The sequence below is a fragment of the Cyprinus carpio genome, chromosome B13 (genome assembly GCF_018340385.1).
Source record: "Cyprinus carpio isolate SPL01 chromosome B13, ASM1834038v1, whole genome shotgun sequence".
Taxonomy (NCBI): domain Eukaryota; kingdom Metazoa; phylum Chordata; class Actinopteri; order Cypriniformes; family Cyprinidae; genus Cyprinus; species Cyprinus carpio.
Window position 1 is genome coordinate 18504893 of NC_056609.1, and position 13530 is coordinate 18518422.

The window sequence follows — 13530 nt, forward strand, 5'->3', positions numbered from 1 at the left end:
AAAAACACTGAATAAAATTAAACAAAATAAAAATGAATAAAGCCCAAAGAGCAGAATTTCTAAAACACACTGCATGAAATAATATAAAACAAATAAATGAATTTAATAAAGCCCCAAGCACCAGCATTTTTCCAAAAATGCACTAGATGGGAAGAAAAATTAAACAAAAAAATTAAAATAAATAAAGCCCCAAGAGTAGAATTTCCAAAACACACCGCATTATAAATATCAGGTTAACATCCCTCCACTGACTACCGTCACAGCTGTCTTACAAGTATTAGAACTAGTATTTAAAATCTTTGTAGTGCCTCCTGTCAGCGCAAAATTGTGATGAATGTCAGTCTATAGTTACATAAAAGAAAAATTAATTTTAATATGACTGTTCAGACTGAGGTCACATTGCAAAACATCTGACCTCTATCTGATTTAGTACCACAAAAAAAAAAACGGTTTCATGTCAAATTTGAGTTAAAAAACAAAAACAAAAATGGATTTGGCCCACTTTTGCCTGCAGTTTGAGCCTAATATCCTGCATACTATTATTTTCTATAACCGTATATGGTTTTTATCTTTGGGCGTATTCACACCAGAAAAGTATGCTAGTTCACTTGCTTTTGTCCGGACTAAATACAATGTTTTTTTTTGTTTGTTTGTTTAGTGCGGTTCGCTTTCACACGATCCTTTTTGCACAAAACTGTAAACAAAACCACACGTGTGCTTGAGGTCATCCATTCATTGGTTTATCCATTCAACCATACCAGAGTTCGTTTAGAACTGGACCGAGACCTCCTCTTCAGCCGGGTCTCGGTACGGTTGTTTGGTCCGCACCCGAGTGCGACTGCTGTATTCACACCTGCCCAAAAGTTCCGCACCAAAGGGGGAAACAAACTTGAGTTCGATTCAAATCTCACCAAAACAAGACAGGTATGAATACACTCTTAGTCTCAAAAAGACTTTGCTGTTACAAAACCATACAACAAAGTGAAAACATTGTTCAGCAGCAAAGTCTGAATTAAAAACCTGGATAAAGCAGTCGCCCTGCAGTATACCGGCCACCACACAGCCTTTTCTCTTTGTAGAGGTGTACACACTGAACTAGCTCAGCTTTCATTAGGCATAAGTCCTACTGAGAAACCATCTGTGATTAAAACACTCACATGAAACACTGAGACTGCCTACACTGCAGCTCTAATGTGTGTAGATACAGCGTATGTACCCATATGCACTCTTACAGGCTCAATGTGGTTTTCCACTGTGCTGCACCCATGCAGCGCTGAATGTGTGGTGCATGGCATGCCCATATGTTGAGCGTGAGGGCCCACAAAGCTCAAAGAACACGGACAGATCAATAGTTGTGCTCTTAAAGGGCCGACGGTGGGTTTTGATGAGATATGGCTCTTAAAGAGCTGAATGATTCATTAGTGAGTCAGCACACTATACATCCTGTGTGCTGCAGATTCTGGGGCGAGACTATTGCAGGAAAACAGCTGACAGATGGTACCAAGCAAAATTACTTAAGTAAAGCAAACCTTTCTGCTATTACATGACCTAGTCTGGTAGACTGCATCAATGTAAGAGGAGGAAGAGGTTTAGAGAATTCCAACAACCCTGTAATACATCAGAATCCTCATTTTAAGAGGATAATAAGCAGCTAAATGCTAAGAGGATCATCTGCAAGATATGGAAGTGGAGAGATGTGTGATTTTTGGGTCAAATCATGTCACGGTAGGGGCATGAGATATATTGGTACCATATAAGTTAATGTCATAAACACCATAAAAACAGATTTTTTTTTTTAAGCTGTAAATAAATTTGTTTTACAAAAATAAAAAAATACTATTTCAGTCTTTCTGCTTAATACTTTTTCTCAGGTTTATCTGTTAATTCTGAGTGAAAATTGTTTTGAATAAATCCTCCTAATTGAAGCTTTTTTTATTTTTCGGTTTAGTATGTTTTTTTTTTATCTTTTATTGGTACAGGCTGATATTGGTTATGTAATTGTTTTTGCTCATTAACCTAGTTTTACATTTAGATCACATATTCTTTCATCTAACACTTATTTAAAATTAATCTTTAAAAACGATAATAATTTAAATAACACTCTTAAATCCTTAGCATATGTCAAAATGAATATTAAATTTGTCTTGTTTTACATTATTATGGTGTGATGCCTGAATCCACTTTTAGCATTTAAAGCCATTGCTTTTTTTTTTTTTGCTTTTGTTTGGTTTGGTTTATTCAATCTTAAAACCAGCTCTTTTAGTATGAGTTATTGGCTAAAAATACTCCTAAACCCTTTATTAATCAATGACAATCTGGAAGACATTATTAAAATAAAATATACTGTTTTTATTAACTAGCATTAAAAAAAGATTATTAAACAGTGTAACAAATGTACTACTTATTGTTAATCCAGTTAATGCATTAACTAATGTTAACTAATGGAACTGTATTGTAATGTGCAACCAACTTCTTAATTGACAAACCCACAACAGTGATAAACATCATGTGTCTAATATGCGAATGATCATGATTCAAATGAGCAGAGATGTTCTGCCTCCACAACGCTCATGAAATGTTGATGATGATAATCTCACAGCCCTTATGTGTGCAGACAGCTTGATTAGAGAGCTGGAGAGAAACAGGCTGGTCAGGATGTCAATAATGGGGAGGGATTGGCTGCTAACCGAGCATCATGGCTAGCAGTTGTGCAATCATATAGAAGCTGCAGGGAGGGTGCAGTCCTGCAGAGGAGACTGCGTGTGTAAGTCTCAGGGGCTGATATAAAAGCTGGCTGTAGATGAGATGTGAAAAGAGGAAGTGTGAGGACAGTTTAACATGCACCGGCTGGAGTCAGACTGAAGGAATGGAGAATACGGAAGCCTGGCGGTTTCTCATCAAAGACGCCCAACTGTCTCTCATGCTCTCATCTTTCTCTTTAACTTATTTTTTTATTTTCAGTTTTCATTTTAGTCCAAGTTCATTTCTATCATTTTAAAATGGAGGCAAGGTCAGGCTTCTCTGTGCACTTCCTGCAGGCACTCCTGCTTCCAAAAATCACTGTTTGGAGAAAAACAAATCCTCATTTACATACATAAGCAATCCAATTCCAATAAGTGACGCATCTTCAGATATGCGGAAAGCCTCCAAATCCTTTAAAGAGCCAATGTGCGGCTCTTTCAGACACATCTTCCACACAAAGACTCTAAAAAACACAACAAATGAGAATCAACCATAATGCTGCCATCCTCCCTCATCAGACACCCACCGCCGCTCGATTCATCTGGAGAATAAGAGCAGAGACTGACAGCATGGTGTTGAGACTGAATGCTTTGTAAAGCCCTGAGCATTCGCTTACTATTCTCAAGTGATCTATCTTTAGCTCCTCTTTATCCTTTATTAACATCCCATGAGAATGCAGAATGCATATACAAATGTACATTGTGTAGGGAGGGCTGATTTCAACTTGGCCAGAGCAGAGTAGGAGGACATCAATTATTCGAGAAGTCCAAGTCAGTCCAGCGGCTCTACACACCTCTCAATAAAACATTGATTCAAGGAAGGAAAAAGCTTTTTGTCAAGCGACTTTTCTGGCTTCAGCACAGGTTCAGGCTTCCGAGATCAAAAAGAGAATCCTGCTCAAGCCATTCTGAGAATGATGGTCAAAACGTGTGTGAAAGAAGAATGGGAATGGACCTTAGTCAGGGTAGACGCCGTATTGAAAAATGAGGGTATGAAGAATAGACTTTACAAAGACATGCATTGTATAATGTTTTCAAAACTCACAACTTCCGAAACTGTTTTATAGAGTTTTTGTCTACTGAAAATACTTTCAGAAAGATGTTTCGTCAGCTAAACAATCGGTATGTTGTTAAACAACAGTAAGATCTTTCGAACACACTGCACTTATGCCCCTCACAGCCTCGTTTTCATTCCTGTCAAAAATTACATATGGCACTACCCTGACTAAGGTCTATCGAGGGAGAAAAGGTGAAAGGAGAGACAGTGTGGGGTTAGTGAGAGTGGATCCCAGAGGTGAAGACGAGCTTCCACAAAGACAAATTGCTATTCATGCTGAGATCCTCCAGCATCCTGATTGGCTGAAAGAGTGTAAATCAGTGGTTATCAACGCTTTTTAGCCCAATGACCATCTATACAGTATCTAGGTCACTTATAGCCCTTCACCAAATAAAATGTCCCGTATAGGCTGAATATTTATGTTATATTATTGTGTTATATAATTATTTTGTGTTTATAATATTTATATTGATAATTAATACAATATGAAAAAACATACCGGGTAATCGATAAATGTCCAATACTAAAGTGCAAGATAATTTTATCAAAATATTTGAAAAATTGAACACTAAAATGAACTGTTGAATTTAGGCATATAAACAATGAATATTCATTCTGAGATCTGCTGAAGACTACATTAAACAGTGTTACTGAATTATTATAAATCATGTGTATAAATGAACTTTAAGTGAGCATTAGATGATGGCAAAAGTCATTCAAATGTAAAAATAAGGAAAATGCAGATGTACAATTAAATGCACAATATCAGCCAACAAAAATAAATCTTGAAGATACATTGTGTTTTTGCCAAACTTCTCTGTCTCCTCTTAACATGATTCTGTTTTTATTCCTCTTCTCTTGACATTATTAAACATATCTCCTCTTCACTCTCCTTAGTGAAGGGCCGTAATAAATGCTAATAACCCTCATTATTCATGCTGCATCCTTTGGCCAGGGAGACCCTGCAAATCAATTCTGTCAGCCGCAACTAGACAGGCAAAATGTAATCATGTTGTTTGCAGAGGAAATTAAAACAATTGGGTTTGACCTTTTCTTTGTCTCTCTTAGTCAGTTGATTTCAAACTGAATGAGGGCAGGCAGGAACAGACATGTTTTGTGACCTAAGAAAAATAAAGCTTCTTGTTTAACTCGTACGTCCAATCCTTTACAAATGAGGCGCACTGGTCTATGAAGGTCTGCTTAGCGTTAACTACCACATGCCATGACAAATTACTAAATGTACCAAAAGAGTTCAGGTGGTTTGTGCGTTGCTGACATAGCACTGACATTGACTTCATGACTGAAGATCATGATATTGTGTTAAAATAAATATGAATATATAAAACACAAATATATATGTTTTAAAAATATATGAAATTATTTATTCCTGTGATGGCAAAGCTGAATTTTCAGCAATCATTACTCCAGTCTTTAGTACCATATGATCCTTCAGAAGTTCTAATATGCTGATTTGATGCTTAGGAAATATTTATTATTATCATCTATGTTCTTCTTATTAAAAAGGTTGTGTGCTTAATATTTTTGTGGAAACTGTAATACTTTTTTCCGCCAAAGAATCTTTAATGAATAGAAAGTATAAAAAACAGCAATTATTTGAAATGGAAACCTGTCAGTTTTGATCAATTTAATGCATACTTGCTCAACAAAGAAATTAATTTCCTTCAAAAAATCTTTCTGACCTCAAGCCTTTGAACGAAAGCATAATATCTATAATATGACAGAAAAAACATATATAGCAAGTCACACCGCAGTACACAGTCTGTCAATGCTTGTCAACTACCCAGCTCTGAGACTACAGGATAGAGCAGGTATTTTGAGTTACGAACACACACACACACACACACACACACACACACTGGTATTAGTGGTTTACGGGGACTCTACATAGGCGTAATGGTTTTTATACTGTACAAACTGTATTTTCTATCGCCCTACACCTAAACATATCCCTTATAGAAAACTCTGCATTTTTAGATTAAAAAAACAAAACAAAAAAAACACCATTTAGTATGTTTTTTAAGCCTTAAGGGACATAGGCAGTGTCCTCATAAACCACCTTCACATTGTAATACCTCTGTCATACCCATATCATTATACAAATTTGTGTCCCTGTAAACCACCTAAAACAGTGCACACACACAACTGGCTATTGATGTTTGCATTAGTGGACTCGTGTACCTGGTTTGTGTTGGTGTTTGAGGGCAGAGGGTTGGATACCATTGGTCCAAAGATGTCCAAGTCGTCACTGATTGGAGCAGCATTGCTTGTTCCCGCCCCGCTGCTGGCAGAGCTGGCTGTGGGTGCATCTGAGCGAGAGGGAGCCAAATGTCATTACAGACATGGACAAAGTGTCAAATGCATTACATAGAGTAATAGTCACTGTGGATTTGTATTTGTTTCACACCAAAGTTAAACAAATAAAGTGACCAGAAAGTGTTTAGAGTCACACTCAAATATCTACATATATCTTTGCCTTACATAACATAAAACAGCGTCAACGGTTTTGAAGACCACTGCAAAAGCACACTTAAAAAAAAAAAATAAAAATAAAAAAAAAACATTTTGGCCTATTTTGCTTCCATAACATGTCTTCTTTCAGACTTTTGTATTGTGGATGTTTTGTATTCTATCCACATTTAATATCATTCATATTTATTTTATTACACTATCGATTTGTGTCTGTAAATTGCAATTAGGACATATATTGAATGTTTTTTCAAAACAATTTTCTCATGCACTAAAACACGAAACCTCCACTTCAGTAGCACTTACATAAAATTTTCAAAGAAAGATTTTTTCCTATCTATATCCTGAATGATATAGATTTATTCAGAGGGTTTTGCATTCTGTACATTTATGAAAATGTACATAAAATCAATGCATATTTAATTAGATAATGCATCATTTGCATATTTAAATATAAAATTTCAATTTCTTGCAATACAAAATAATTGTTTTAATGTACGGTGAATACTCAACTGGTGAAAGTATGGTGATATGTATTTGTTAAAAATGGTGCCATTTGACCTATAGTGTCTTGCCTTAAATGATAAAATACTACATATAGTGTTCAAAATGAAGACAAAGTATCTACGGTTGTCAAACTAAATGTCCATATTTTATGTGATTACTCTGCCAGGACACCTATTTCGCAGACCAGCAGGTTTTACGAAAAGAAATGAAAGTTTCATTTGTTTGCAGTGTCCAAATACTTTTCAGGGCCACTGAATTGATATATTCTGAGCCAATGAAGTCAGATGTCAGAGACACAGCGTACAGACTCTTTACATAACAATTCAGATGCATCTGTGACTCACTGACTCAGCAGTGATGATCACTGCCAGGCTAAACCTGCTAGCATGAGTCTTTGTCTCTGTAGAGAGAAATAAAGGAGTGTTCATCTGGCAGCAGCCCACACCGCCTGCTCAGCTTGCTTTTCCTTTTCCTGCTACCTATATCGACTCCATCCAAGAGAGCAGGAAATCTAATCACACTCCGCACACGCCTCCGCCAACGCTGGAGAAAAAGCACCCGCTCGCCTCCGACGCCGGCCCGCCGCTCAGACACACTCTCTCATTCCATTAAAGTCAAAGACTCCATCAGAGCCCTGCCTGTGTTCACACGTTACAGTGCGCGGAGTCAGGAGCCGCTGCCATCTCTTTATGACTGATAAAATCCATGAAAATAAAAGAGCTCAAAGTAATAAAACTGGAGCGAATAGCTAGGGGAGTGGGGAAGAGGAGAGATGCGACGCTTGATGAGCTGGGGGTGTGACTGGAAGGAGAATAGGAAGAGGAAATTAGAGAACCCACGTATAGTGTGATGTGCAAAAGAGCGTAGCATCTGGAAAGCACTACACTCTATTTCAAAAGCCTTTATGTGTGCACAAACATCTGATATGCTTTAAGAGCGCCTTTACATGCTGTCTAAATCAGCAGTTTTCATTTTGTGATGGGTTTTGGGTCTATTTTGTTAGGCTCGCGAATAGTAAGGAAAAATGAAGCTAAATGAAAGAATTTAAAAAAAAGAATGCAGAGATATGAAAAGGATAAATGGGCTGATAGTCTAATTGAACTTATTATTCTTGTGCAAATTCATGTATAACTTGGTGGAAGGCAGCCAAATTAGGCAGATGTCAACATGGACAGTTTGAATGACATTCCTATATTCACAAAGACTTTTTTTAAAGTTAAAGTTGCAATGTACTTATAAATGTAGCGACAGAACTTTTCTTCAATATTATAACATATATTAGAGTGTAACTGATTATTGAAAAAAAGTAAGGTGGAGACTTGGTTCTATCTATCAATTGCCGTTGATTGGATCGAGGCAGATTTGAATGCATGGCAGGATTTATGCAGATGAAATGATTGGAGAAGTCTGACATAAGTCACCAGAAAGAAGTCTTTTGTTTCTCTTAAGGATCAAAATGACATTTTGATTAAAACTGACAAGATCCAAAAAAATATTAAAAAGTGAATCATTCACTATAAGATCAATACTACGCATTTAGAACATAGATAGGGTGAATTTTCATTTCATGCTGCCTTCAAACACATTTAAATGAATATTTTTTGCCAAAAAAAAAAAAAAACATACTCTGTTATGTTGTCACTTTTTGACCGATGTAAAATCTGGGTGCTGAAATGAAACCAGATGAGAACCATTGATCTGAATCCTTCCAGACATTCAAACACATCTGTTTAATGTTTCTCTTTTTCAAAACATCTGAAGGAAAACTGCAGATGAGCAAAACCTCTATTACATTATATGGCATTAAATATGCCAATTAAATTAGATTAGATGCACTGTAGGCCACATTTACATCTGGTATTATCAGTGTTCATAGCAAACACAGGTGTAAATGGGGTCAAACACATTTTGTGATTAGTTGTAAACCACATTTGGGGTGGAAATTGTTTATTTCAAATGAAAAAAAAAAAAACTTCTATCCATTGACTCAACTGGATGGAGGCAGATTTGAATGTGAGATTACAATCACCTATAAGTGATGGACAAGGTTTAAGTAGAATAAATGATAAAATGACAATAAGCAAATCAAATTTTAATATGTTTGAGACAAGAATAAAAGTATGCAGTCATGAATAGTTACCTTTAAACGTTACGATCTAAACAGTTCTGAATAGAACTAAACACACATTTAACATAGACAGAATGCAAATGCATTGATATATTGTTGATTCATTTTGATTCACTTGATTGTTCAAGCATGTGATGCAAGTAATTTGATCAATTTTTAATCAACAGCCACATCGACGAAAAGAGAGAGAAAAATGATGGTTGTCTGAACACAGTGCTAGAGACTGCTGCCGGTATGGAAGGGTGAGAAGAGATGCTGGGGCCTTGAGCAAAAACACATCAATAAGACGCATGTCTCAATCTCAACACCATCATCTCCAGCCTCTATTCATCAACACTGACCCCTACTGCCCCCCAGCTGAAGACGTTCATCTAAACACTCTAACCTCCTTGCCTAGGACACACACATTTGCGCAAATGTATATATTCTAACCCACTCTCTGTGTCTCTCGCTCATCATAACGGACAACTTGGTAGCAGATCAAGATTGAGAGAGTTTGAAATATCAAATAAGAGAGAGAGAGAGAGAGAGAGTGATAAAAACCAGACAGAGCGACAAAGGAAAGCTCCAGGGCAGCAAATAGAAACTTTCATTTCCCAGAAAGTAATATAACATCAATTGTGTTTGGTCATCTCAAGGGCTCGAGTTGCTGGCCTGATCAATACCGCCAGCACTGAAAGCAGTGTGCTTCCCTGAACTTTCATCCAGACAGTAATAGCAGTCAGTGTGTGTTACTGACATCTGAGCCTTAACACAGACTTTAAAACATGTCACTCTGGTGTACAGCAACACATTGTCTTGGAACTGTTCTCTGACTACTTGCTGGACTAGTAAAAAATAAAGAGAGAGAAAAAAAGGCAAGATTTCTCTAGATCAGGGGTCGGCAACCAACGGCCACATGCCAACAGTGGCACGCAGAGGGATAATTGGTGGCACGCGAGCATTAGGAAAAACTGCATACTGACTTACATTTTGAGGTAATAACTTCTCTCAATGTCAAAATTACTGAGATAGCCAATCAAATCAAAGGAGGTGGGGTTTACTGTTGACAGAAGCAGAGCGCGAAGCGTCAGTTTAACATAAAAGAGAGCAAGATAAGATGAAGCTGCAAATCATTTTATATTAATCAACTTTTAACGATATGTTTACGATAGAAAGAAAAAAACAAAACTTTTACATTTAATTTTTTTTTATTTTTTTTTTTACTTTTTTACATTTTTACTATTTTTGCTGCAGCACCCACAGCACCTTTACTCCCCTTGCTCCAGTTTATAGTTATATATTAAAAGGAAAACAAGCCAAATATAATTTTGAATTCATCAATGGCATCAGCTATCGTCAATATCATTGTATTGATTTGTGTGTAAAATCACATCTGTAAAATCAGTTAACAGTCAATGACACACGTTAAGTGCAAAAATTCCGCTTCCATTCCACTACCTCCCACCAATTAAATTTTTTTTTTTGGTGTAAAATGGCCTTGAAGTCTTTGGGTTCCAGCCTATCTTACACATTTCAGATTCCCTGATTGGCAACGAGATGAGTAATCAATTATTCATGTCTCACCAAGGCCTAACAGGTCGATGGCGGGCTCCGCACTCTTCTTAGGACTGATTCTGGAATCTGTATGGTTGTCCTCTCTTTTCTGGGTTGAAGGGAGACAAAAAAGAAAGAAAGGAGATAGTGTTAGTGAAAAGCATTTTTGGGATCACAATTCTGAATGCGAGCATCAGCGTAATAGGCCACCAGTTGTTGTTCTGATTCGAATGTTGTTCTTCACAAAAACAGCCTTCAGATGCTATGAATACATAGCTTCTGTGTTTTATCTTTGCTAGTCAGGCACTTTGACAGCTCTGAACATCCTGCGCTGCAAATTGTATGAATAGATAATGCAACGTGGTGCCGAAATAGCTTTGTTCACAGACTGATGCCCGACTGCACCTCACAGGTGTTGACTGACCATGCCACTTTGGAGATGCAGTTCAAAGGCGCTCTTGAGGCCTGTGATTTGTGACGGGCAAAAAGAAGCATCTAGGGCTGAGAAGAAGAACCGTAATCTGGTCTGAATGGCCGATCGATGGGCTCTGGGTTAAAGCCTGGATCAAAGCCAGACGGAGGCCTTTTAAAACCTCATCCTACACAAAAAACACATTTACACTAACACACAAGCAAACTCAAGAGGACAGCACTTGGTTGCGCTTTTCCCAAAAAGACTGGCAAGACAGAAGGTAACAAAAGGGCATAACGCCTCGGAACAAACACAAACCCAGCCAGATTGTACTGTCGAATCTGAATAAAACCACCAGTGTCTGACATCTGCCTTATTAGCACAATAAAAGAGAATGATAAATGCGAATTTGTCTGGATGTGTCACTTAACGTCATCATTGCGCAATTGTTCTTGGCAAAAATTGGATTTGAGCGATTGAAAAGCGGGACAGAACTGACACAAGCACTTTAATGAGGATCTGCAGGCAGGGTTTGTGGTGAAGTGTCAAGCCAGGTGCATCGTGGGTAGAGGATTAAATGGGAAAAAGAAATTTGCTGCTCTCCAGTGAGCTTGAGACTCGGGTCCATTCAACTGTGGGGTAAAAAAATAAATAGTTGCCTAATGAAAAAACGCTTTTACTGATTCCAAAGCCATCAAATGCAATTTCTGATGAGAAATGACATTGATCGTTCATAATTTTACAAGCTCCCGAATTATGAAAGCTATCAGAAGGGTGTTTTATACAGTACATCACTAGGCCCTAAACTCTTGAGAAAAGGTTGGAAATTGAATTAAAGTGAATTGAATCTTAATCTTTTAGTGATGAAAAGCTTCTCCAGCCTTGCATGTCAGCTTTTGTGTACAAGGCCAAGTCTTTCACTTGTGACCTTTTTTATTGTAGCACACAAGCAGAGACACACATAGGCAGGAATGTGATGTACAGCTGCCCTTACCAAAAAAAAAAAAGATGCACAACTTTTATTTGCCTCTATGATTGAAATCCATAATCTTAGAATGGTTGGCTTTGGTTAAATTATGTATGAATTGAGGGCTTAGGTGCGCTACTATTTGTTGACTTTGACACACGCAGACTTTGAAGACGACTTCGAAGACGAAATCCTTCAAGAATGTATTTGTGCTTCAGATGATGGAAACACGACAGGCTGAGACAAACAAACAAAACATTCACAAGACAAATAAACTGAAATACAAAGGCTTATGGCACACACATCACACCTTGTGAAAACAGGGAGAGTCAACTTTGGGAAGATCAGGAGCCACACATCAAGGGTCCCTTTAGCCTCAAGGGACGAATTTAATTTTTAAAGTCTTTTATATTAATGAGGTGAGCAGGCCAAAATGAGTTGAATTATTTAACCCCCCAAAAATATTTAAAATTAATTTAAAGTACTAAATACTACTAAACTGAAATTTAAATATAACAATGAAAATAAAAGCTAATATTAATAAATATCAAATATTTAAATACATCAAATATTATTAAATATCAAAATATGAATAAAGCTATAATAATATACAAACCATACTAACTGATGCACAATTTGACTACAGCTTTCTGCTTTTTCTTCATGCTATGCTTTTATTTACACACATATTTCCTTCTTTACTTCTTCAAGACCTCTTTCAGTCCATCTCATCCTCTCTCTCAGCCTTTCCTCACTGCATCCGTCACTCTCGAAAGCCGTTCAGTGAACGGGTGTGAAATTGCTTGAACTGTGGCGTTCTGTCTCTGGGGCCTCTCCAATCAAGGTCATTTCTAATTCATGAATACTTCCCTTTGATGGAAGAATAATTCCATTTGGGTCAGATTCCCTCACACTCAACGCGGCCGCAGCCATGCAAACAGGATCAGAGGGAGATGCTCATGTGTGCTCAGGCGCTATGAACAGGGACACTGGTTTTACACTTCATTCTGGACTGATGCAAAACTGAACAAACTCACAACTTCATGCATTTCAGCTATAAATATCAGAGATGGAGATATGAGTCTGTCACCTATTTTGTAATCATTAATGGACTGTTATGTTATTTTTGCAGATGTTGAAAGACCAAGAAATGATCAATGTAGTTTATTAAACTGTGGAAGGGTGATTATCAAGAAGGCAGACATGTAAAAGACCAAACTGAGTTGAACACAACATACAGAAATATAGTGAAATGGAAGAAAAATAAATATAAATAAAAAGAAATAAATGCGCAAAATAATAAGAACAAAATTATTAATGTCAAGTTAAATAAAGTTAAAATACAAAACGTAAAAGTAAAATTCAAAACTACTGAAAGAAACAATGGTTTAAATGGTACAATATTGTAAGGGATCCAACAAAATGGACAAGACACAAAACAATACAGCACAGCATACTGTAAACAAACAAAATACCTACATAGCGTTTTCTTGTCTGTGAAATAAAAAAAATTAAGAAAAAAAAAACATTAAACTCAAGATTACAAATGATTAAGATAAAATAAAAGGAAATGTGGAGAGAAGGGTATCTGGTATCTTGAGGAGGAAAGGAAGAGATGTTCTGCTCTCCTTCTGCGGCACAGAAATAATAATAGTGGAAGGAAACGCTCTGCTGAAAGCACAGTGTGTTCTTGAG

At 37.0% G+C, this 13530-nt stretch overlaps 1 protein-coding gene across 5 annotated transcripts in view; it reads right to left on the bottom strand.

The window, feature by feature from the left end:
* LOC109112431 (stromal membrane-associated protein 1-like) overlaps positions 1–13530 on the bottom strand; it is a 102759-nt gene that overhangs the window by 14134 nt on the left and 75095 nt on the right. For 4 of the 5 annotated variants that reach the window (XM_042737019.1, XM_042737020.1, XM_042737018.1 and 1 more), the window contains 2 exons: positions 10487–10565; positions 5998–6125 (listed from right to left, as the gene is read on the bottom strand). The exons of the other annotated variant lie outside the window; for it this stretch is intronic. In XM_042737019.1, coding sequence (XP_042592953.1) covers positions 5998–6125; positions 10487–10565 — 207 coding nt within the window. The remainder of the gene's footprint in view (positions 1–5997; positions 6126–10486; positions 10566–13530) is intronic. 5 annotated transcript variants of the gene reach the window in all.